General features: G+C 48.8%; 1 protein-coding gene across 1 annotated transcript; it reads left to right on the top strand.

The window, feature by feature from the left end:
• The first annotated feature begins 637 nt into the window (after positions 1–637).
• RPL11 (ribosomal protein L11) lies at positions 638–8,197 on the top strand. Its single transcript, XM_044997634.1, has 6 exons — positions 638–774; positions 1,820–1,970; positions 2,529–2,635; positions 3,780–3,911; positions 5,206–5,316; positions 8,122–8,197. The coding sequence occupies exons 1-6, from the start codon at positions 769–771 to the stop codon at positions 8,149–8,151; spliced, it is 537 nt and encodes a 178-aa protein (XP_044853569.1). The 5' UTR covers positions 638–768; the 3' UTR covers positions 8,152–8,197.
• The last annotated feature ends 1,036 nt before the right edge of the window (positions 8,198–9,233 follow it).

Raw genomic sequence — 9,233 nt, 5'->3', positions numbered from 1 at the left:
CACCCTGAGTTGCCTGGATAATGTCAAGGCAACAATGATTCTGCTCTCTCCAGTAATCTACCTGTGCTTGTATCACGCAGATTGCCACCCAGTACCTGTCAAGGATTTAAAAGTAACAACAACAGTCTCTCTCTTCCCGCCCAGACTGTTGGGGGAACGGCCTGTGAGTTTGGAGAGTGTGTTGTGTCTAAGTTAGTGCCCATCGCGGTGGTATCTGGGCTCCTTAGAAGGCAGAAGCAGAGCTACTGGAGAGCTGTCTGTGCCTCCCATCCCCAGCGGGACCCTGTTTTCTATACCTAAAAATGATCCACGATTTGTCTAAACTCAGGAGTCAGAAATCACAAGCCCAGCAGCACGGGCAGCAGCGCAGGTGGGCGCGTCCCACTGCAGAGCACCACGGTGGGTGGTGGCCACTGTTCTGTAGCACTGGGCAACTCCAGCTTATGGCTCCCAGCTGTGCTAGGTGCAGCTAGGGTGCCAGATGTCCCAATTTTATAGGGACAGTCCCGCTATTCAGGGCTTTGTCTTATATAGGCGCCTATTACGCCCCACTCTCAACCAGCCCTGGGCAGAGGCGCCTGCTAAGCTTAGAGACGGAGAGGGGAGCTGCTCAGAGCCAGGTGCAGGGCCGCCCTCCGGCCGCAGGGGGCAGGAGCGGCCCCTCAGCCTGGGCGTCTCTCCCGCCTGCCGCCTCTATGGGGCAGCCGGCCTGGGCTGCCGAATAAGATCCCGTTCCGGAGCTCTCGCGATCTCTTCCACGCCTCCGTCATGGCGGTGAGTAGCCGCGGTGCGCAGGAACGGGCCGGGGGAGGCCTGTCAATCCGCCGCCATCCTCGCCCGGCCGGGGCTGGCCGGGCCGGGCGCCTGCCCAGGCGGGTGGGAGAAGGTCTGCGGGTTCCCGAGGGGCCAGCGTGGGGGGGCTCCGGAGTCCCCCCCGCTTGGGAGGCCGCTCCAGGGGCCGGGTTCCCTGGCTGGATCTGGTCCCCCCGCCCCCGGCAGGCAGGAGGCTCATGGAACTGCGCGGGCCCCTTTCCCGGGGGGCTGGGGGGGTCTCTTCCCCGGTGCCTCGCCCCGTCGGGGTGAAGCCCCTTCTGCGCTTCCGCAGGGCCGGGTGCCCCGAAACCCGCCCCCTCCTTCGGCGCCCCGGACCCTCCTTGCTATGGAGCCCGGGACTGACAGCCCCCCTGCCATGCAGCGGGGACCTCCCTGGTGGGGCGCCCTGCCTCAGAGCTTGGGCCTGAACCCTCCTCCGCCCCCCATCTTCCCTCTTTGCTGGGATTGGTGCCCTTCCTTGCTCCGGCCATCCCTGGGGTTAAACCCTCACCCAGCCTTCCCACGGGCTGCCCATCCACGGAGCTAGGGGCTGAATCCCTGCCCTCCCCTTTGCAGCCTTGCTGGGGGGCTCAGGGCTGCCCCATACCCCCCTGCAGCTCTCATGCCTGCTTTGAACACTGGCCCTGCAGTTCCAAGGCCAGAACCGAGCCCTGTGGGGTGGTTGCATATGCACAAATGAATAGGAAGTAATGGGCACTGCCTGGTACAGAATACTGGGTACTCTTCCCTCGCCACCTGGATCGGAGGGTGTGGGGAGCACATACAGGGTGGAAGGGTGTCAGGAAAGTGACAGCTCCCCTTGCATAGGACTTGCAGCTGTGCTGTGTGGTATGTTGTCCCTCTAAATGCCTATACCACTTCATTAAAAATTACTAGTCCTATCCCCCTCCCAGGATGCTATAGCAATGCCCACTGACTGGCACCTTGTGTGTGCTGGGTTGGGGGAGGCGTGTCTCTATCAGCTGTATATATTTTCTCTCTACAGCAAGATCAGGGTGAGAAGGAGAACCCCATGCGTGAGCTGCGCATCCGCAAACTCTGTCTCAATATTTGTGTTGGGGAAAGTGGTGACAGACTCACCCGGGCAGCCAAAGTGCTGGAGCAGCTCACAGGCCAGACTCCTGTCTTCTCAAAGGGTAAGTCATTGCTTCAGTGGGGGAAACGGAATCATTCAGTGCGAAGTGCAGCAAGCGAAATCCCATCTTGTAACAGTTAGTGACACTTTATTAGAGGTTGAGGAAACCATTTTTGGTGCCACCGAATGGAAAAAAGCAGTTTCGTCTTCTGGCTTCCGAAGGCAATGCCTTCAGACATAATTACTGCTTCCCCTTCTTAAAGCTTGAGTAGTACCACTGGCTGAAGTGTGCCATCCCTAGGGTTTATCCCTCCAGGTCAGGGGAGAGGTATGTGGGGAAGATGGGATAGAGAAGCCTGCGTTATCCGTGCCTGTTATGTGAATAAAGGCCTTAAATCTCCAATACTGGCAATCTTCCCCCTTCTACCACTGCATAAAATTCTCTATTAAATTGTAACTTTTAATATTGCCCTTTCCTCCCCCTAAATATGATGTCAAAAACAGTGTTGGAGCTTTTTTGCTTCAGTCTTACTAAAGCAAGAAACATGTTCCAGTCTGACTGAAAGCCTTTGGAATAGTCCTGTGAGAGCAACTGATTGTGTGGGTTTGTCTCCCACAGCTCGATACACTGTCAGATCCTTTGGAATCAGGAGAAATGAAAAGATTGCTGTTCACTGCACGGTTCGTGGGGCCAAAGCAGAGGAGATTCTGGAGAAAGGGTTGAAGGTGAGAATCTTGACTGCTCTAGCTGTTCATGTGGCTTGTTAAAAGCTTGCATGAACTTGAAGTTATTGTAAACAAAATAATCTGCATTTAACAGCACTTTAAAGTTGATGATTTACACTGTTCCCATGTATGGTCATTAGTTTCTACCTTGTCAAAAAACCCTTAAACGTACATGGGAGCAGAAAGTCACTTATCGATTTGCAGAACCATTTTTTTTTAAACTTCAGGACATACTGTTTCAGTGATGCTGTATCAAACTGGAATTGAAAAACTAGCCTTAAAAGAATAATTTAGTTGTGTGTTCCTCTAAGGGTATGTCTGCATTGCAGTCAGAGGTGTGACTGCAGTATCTATAGACATACCGGAGCTAGCTTTGTTCTAGCTATCTCAAATAGCAGTGAGGATGCAGTAGCATGGGCTGTACAAACGCACCTGCTGGAATATGTACTGGTGCTCACCTTGTCACCTGGACTTCTATTGTTCAAGCTAGCTAACTCAAAGCTAGCTTGGGTATGTCTACAAGTGCTGCAGTTGCATCTCTGATTGCAGTGTAGACATATCCTGAATTTGTTAGGACAGAGTTGGTGCAGATATCTCTTCATCCTTGGAGAGCTCAGACTGCTCAAGGTGCAAGGTCTCAAATGGGTTTGTGAAGTCTTTGTAGAGAATGTCGTTCGTATCTGTCCATCTGCAGTATTAGATGTTAAAAGATCTAAACTGTGCATATACAGAGTAACAATACAGACGTAGACACTTAGTGAAGTTTCTTATGATGTAGGATTTCTGCTGTTTTCTGTAAGTTTTTGTAATTAGTCATTACAGTTTGCATGAAGTGCACTGCACTCACAATCTTCCTGGCTCTAAAAGTGATCAGGGTGCTTATTAGGACTCTAGGCTTCGTTAGGCACTTGCTGGCAGCTAAGAGTCTTAGCTCTGTGTGTGCAATCTGGGCAGCCCTCTGTGACGCTGCCTTTGTTGCTGTGACTGCCAGATTGGTCAAGATGTCTGAATCTTCTGTATAAGAACCCATCAGCTCTTGCCAGGAGCTGTTTGGTTCCCAAGTGGATCCTGTCGCAGCTCAGTGGAAAAAGCAGGACTCTGTTTGGAAAGACATAGAATGTAACTGGCTCTAAATGGGTTTCAGGTGCGAGAATATGAGTTGAGGAAAAACAACTTTTCAGACACTGGGAACTTTGGCTTTGGAATCCAGGAGCACATTGATCTGGGAATTAAATACGACCCCAGCATTGGCATCTATGGCCTGGACTTCTATGTGGTATGTATTCTCTACTTCCTTATCTCTGCCAGCTTTGTCCCGGTGCTAGAGAGGTCACCTTCGGGTGCCCCAGAATAGCAGAAAGTTGTGGGCCACTGGGAGAGTCAGAACTGTCTTAAATGTCCGTATGCTGGTGAGGGAGGTGGATAAGTGAGGTTTTTAAGCAGAGAGCTGGATCTAGTTACAAAAAGGACACTAAACTCCTTGGGCTCAGCCAAATCAGCCAGGACATAACTTAGTAGCCAGTAGCAGAGAATGTTTTACTCTGGGTTTCACTGAGACTAGGTGCTCTGCTTAGGTGGCTATAGAGTAGGATGACCCACTGGCATTTAATATGAAACATGTTTGCCTAATCCTGTCCGAAGATGAGTAAAACTCACAAAGTTGCTGGTGTGCTAGAGATGGGGATGTTGGAGAGGAGCAGCTGAGCTGAATTTTTCTTGATCTTCATGGTAGCTTTGCTCTTCAAACAATGTAATAAAGAGTGTCTGGCACATCTGAAGGTGCAGCTCTCCAGGCCTGGGGATCCGTGAGAATTTAGGTAGGCTGGCTTCTAGTATCCACTAGGCTTTGTATTTTGTAATCTAAAACTTGAGTTCACCTCTTGGCTTCATTGTATTGCCCATGTGCTAATATATAAAGACCAGTTCTTCCCTGAGTAGGAAGTTGCTCTGGTCCCTCCGTGGCTGATGCACAGTGCAGAGAACAAGGCCATCACAAACCTCACCACCTTAAGTGTGATGTTCCCCTTTTCTACAGAACAGGCACCACGAGGGCGGCAGCAGTGCCAGCACATTCCATTTACATCACTCTCCAAATATGCTTCAGCAGTGACCTAGAGGGAGCACCACTTTAGCCATGTGTTTACTGGATGGGGGCAGCGTGGGGGAAGTGAACTAAAGCATATTGGCATATTTAAAAACACCATTTTTCCTAGTTAAGATGAGTCCTTAGAGTGAGAAGGTAACTAAGTCTCCAGGGCTAATTCTTTGGTTCCTCTGTTGAGACTGTGCCAGCATAATGGCGTATGCGGCTTGCTGTCCATTAAGAACTGATCTCATCAAGTCACTTCACAGAGGTTACCGAATAGCATCACAGTGGTAATGATTGATCTTCTTTGGGACCAGTGGCCTACAGGTACAGTTGCCATTAGAGGGTCTTGCATGCTTTTTAGTGCAGACAACAAAACAAATGTCACTCCGCTGGAGAATCTTTTCTCTCCATATGATGAGGCTTGAAAAAGATTCTTGAACTGCATCTTCAGATAATAAAAAGTGCTGTCTGTCTACTCCAGGTTCTGGGCAGGCCGGGCTTCAGCATTGCTGACAAGAAACGCAAAACTGGCTCCATTGGAGCCAAGCACAGAATTGGGAAGGAGGAGGCCATGCGTTGGTTCCAGCAGAAGGTAAGCTCCAACCCCATTTTCATGTCCATCAGGCTATTCAGCAGCCTAGTGAGAGACCTCAAATATAGCCTGCTCACTCTTGCTGTGATCTTCTAGTGAAAAGTGCTGACACACTCACTGAGCTGTGATGTGAGCATCTCATTAGCATGGGATTTTGAAGAGAGCAGAAGCATCTCCGAAGTGAAGGGTTTTCACTCCTTAGCTCTCCTCCTTTTGTGGTGGAAACCTGAAGCATAAAGAACTGCGCCTGGACTGCAAGAAAGCCCCTCTTAAGCAAATCTGCGTATAAAGTATTTAAACAGAGGATTGTTGAAGGATAGTCCTTGGCGCAGGTTTCACAGCAGTCTGGTGAATTCCAGAAGTAGAATACTGTTCTACTAGTCCCCGTTCTCTAAGATGTTTTGCTATATCCGCAATCTGTGTGTGTGGTGTGGGGGAGCAGCAGAGTACCAAGAGCCCCAGGTAGACAACTACAAATCTGACCCTGGGGATTGAAAATCTGCAGCAGTAGACACACTCAAAGGAAACAGCAAATTAGATGGGCTACGGTTGGGTCAGTCCCAATATCCCGATTCCTGTGGACTGCTGGTCCCATTTCCCAGGCTCTTATAGTATCAGAGGAGCAGCTTCTGTGACTGCTGCTGTGAAAGAAATATGGATACAACGCTGGTGAGGTGGTGTGTTGTGCGGTGAATAGGATCTGTCCCGCTAGCTGGTCTGTATATAGTAGAGTAATGCTGTTCACTTCTTTTTTAATTGTTTAAAACAATTCTACAAAATGGGGGTTGAAGTTAAATTTCTCTCTTACATTTCTGTGGTTGGGATAGGCCCCATGGCATGTAGACTCTGTTCCACATATGGGTGGCCTGGGCCAAAAGTTATCTAAACCTGACTTCTAGTTCCAGGGACTAGGCGCAAGGATTCATATAATAGATGTGACCTGCAAAGGGGAAAACTGCTTTGTTTTTTTCCCACTTGAGAAGTGTGCTGCCTTTTTATGTGAGCAGTGTTGGGTCTTCCCTGTCCTTGCTGAGGGAGCAGAACTATTATGCTTGATGTCTCCAATTGAGGAGGCAGGATTTCTAGTCCCTCTCTAAATAATGTGGGTTTTGTTAGTAACTCCTGGCAAACACTTGTGAGCAAAGCTTCATATGAGTTTCAACATTCCATTGAGGCGTGAACTCCCACTGCTGTTCTTGCAAACCCAGGAAGTCTAGACATGATGCTTGTAAAGCAGCCTAAAGGCCTCTCAGAGAAACCTCTTGTGCTATCTTTATCCACCATAAAGAGGTAGACAGGCTTCCAGATCCAGTTCTGTCATTGTGCAGGTCACCTTTAACTTACCCTACAACAGCGATTCTCAAACTTCACTGCACTGACGCCTCGTTCTGACAGCCAAAAGGACTACACAATCCCAGGAGTGGGGACCGAAGGCTGAGTGGGCAAAGCCCACGCCCCACTGCCCTGTGCGAGGGGACCAAAACTGAAGCCCTCGGGCTTCGGCCCCAGCAAGTCTTAGCCAGCCCTGGGGACCCCATTAAAATGGGGTCACGACCCACAGTTTGAGAACCGCTGCCTTACAACATGCTGTCCTCTAATAGATTCATTCTCGCTGAGCTGTGGGCAAACAAGACCTGGTTTACAAACTATTGGGCACGTTTGGAGCGTCTCTTTGGCCTGAAGCATCTAGACCATGGTAGAAGCAAGTTCAGCTATTCAGCAGTTGTACTTTAAAGACTGCCTGTAAGCCGTGGGCAGACTCACAGGCCAGGACTGTCTAAATGAAAGCTTGACACTGGAATTCGCTTCCATGTCCATTTTCTCATGACAGGTTTATTAATAAACAAGATGCAGAAAGGTTCAGTAATGTAATATATTTGGTAATGGAGACCTTTCCCACTTTCTGCAACTGGAAGGGGAAGAACAAACCTCCTTTCACCAGCATGTAGGTCCCATTAGCCCTTTTCTAGCTGCTCTGTAGAGACCCATTCCTCGGTTTCCCTGACTCCTGGAGGATCTTCTGTCTACTGCCCCTGTTAAGAGTCATGTGGCCTTCTCTGGTTACCTGTAAGGCCACGTGCTTGCCCATTCCCCTGAGATGTGTCCTGTGACTACAGCTTCCAGTGAGCTGTAACATGCTCACATGTGCCCCAAAGCCCAGTGACCTGTTATGAACCCAGTCAGATGAAATAATTTTCTCAGTGATGAGAGGGGACTTCCTCACCTAATTAACACTTCATATAATTGAAATTGAATCCCCCTTATTACCAGATCCCAAGCTCTTCACTTGGGCAAAACCTCCTTCCATTGAAATTTATAGGAATTTTGTGGGAATAAGCATTTGCAGGGTCAGCCTCGTACAACGTTCCTGCCACTAAAGTCATTCCGAGAGACTAGCTTTTTCCTTGTTCAGAGGTGGTTTTACTTCCTGGTTTGCTCTGCTGCCAAGTCTGGCTTGCAGTCAGAATTCTAGGCAGTCCGGTTTTTTAAAGCCTTTCATTAGAAATGCGTTCCTGGGAATATATTTTTGTGCACTTAGCTTTTGTAAAAAACTTCATTTTAACAACCTAAGTCTTTTGGGTCAAACTGATCTGACAGATCACTATTAAAGGAACACTAAAAACCAGAAAATAAGATGGAAAGTCAGTTTCCTTGGTCACTTTGCAGACTGTAAATATGGATGATTGGAGTCTTACTCTCAGTCACATCTGTGACCTGAAATAAATGATGACTCCAGTCTCTTCCTTGGCACAACGACAGCTCTGACAGGCCCTGATTTCTGACACTCCCTTTTCTCTCTTGCAGTACGATGGCATCATCCTTCCTGGCAAATGAGCAGTTCCAGTTACCAAAAATGCTAATAAAATTTTCTAACATTTAACTTCCTGTTGTGCATTTTGTGCCTGGCTCCTCACCCTTCCTCACCATAGGCTGCTGGAACATGAAGCTGATCAAACTGGAGAGGAGAGCAGACCCCGCACTGGTGTGGATGCAGTGTGCAGCAGAGATGGCCAGTTGGTGCTGTGCTCGTGGAATGGGAGTTCCTGTCCATAAGGAGCAGATGGTAGAGCCAGGGTGTGAATGAAGAGAACTCCCCTCCGTTTCTGTGCTGGCCAAGAGGGGAAGCTACGGATAAAATTTAAAACCTAGTTCCATGGGCAGAGGATGGGCAACTAGACAGTGTGAAAGTAGAACTAGAGCAAGATTTGTGAAGCATTTAGGGACTGAGCTATAGCTCCGAGTGGGGAGAAAATAAAATCTAACCTACATGATCTGATCCCACAAGACCTCCTAGCATGTGGTGGTGAGGTTAGTGCCACTTGGGACTCTCCACCACTGGATGGAACCATCAATAGTTTCTCTGCTCATGGACCAAAACATCCATTTCAATACAAAGGCAACGGGGAGACCAAATGAGACCTGGTGGATTTGCCTCAGTCCAAGACTAGGGGCAAGAACACAAGTGGTAGGGACTAAAGGTGGCTGAGGCTTGATGACTGAACAACCATAATATATTCTTAACCGGGACTCTGATTAGAGGAGCTAGTACATCCCCTATCAAGTGCTTATAAGCCCCGCAAAAGGGGTCGCTAAGAGCTTGATCTCTGAAGCTGTTTGCGAACTCTTCTAGTGCACTCGTGGAGAACCAGCATCCGATGCTGTTGGTTACCACCAGAGGGTGCTGAAGATCCAGACAAAGAAACAGCTGGAGCTTATTTCAGCTGGTCTGAGAATCCAGCATCCCTCACCTTAGCTCGCCTGGTGCACCCTTTTTTTAGTATTCTGGCACAGTCCCCAGATAAACTTTTCTATATCCTTGGCAATAGACTGATTACTCATGGGCTTTAAAATGTAGTACAAAGATTTAGGAGGAAAGAATCCTCAGTGTCTCAAATGGGTGTTTTAGCCGTTTGTTT

Source organism: Mauremys mutica, chromosome 23, assembly GCF_020497125.1.
Source record: "Mauremys mutica isolate MM-2020 ecotype Southern chromosome 23, ASM2049712v1, whole genome shotgun sequence".
Classification (NCBI taxonomy): Eukaryota; Metazoa; Chordata; order Testudines; family Geoemydidae; genus Mauremys; species Mauremys mutica.
This window is presented reverse-complemented; position numbering and strand designations above follow the sequence as displayed.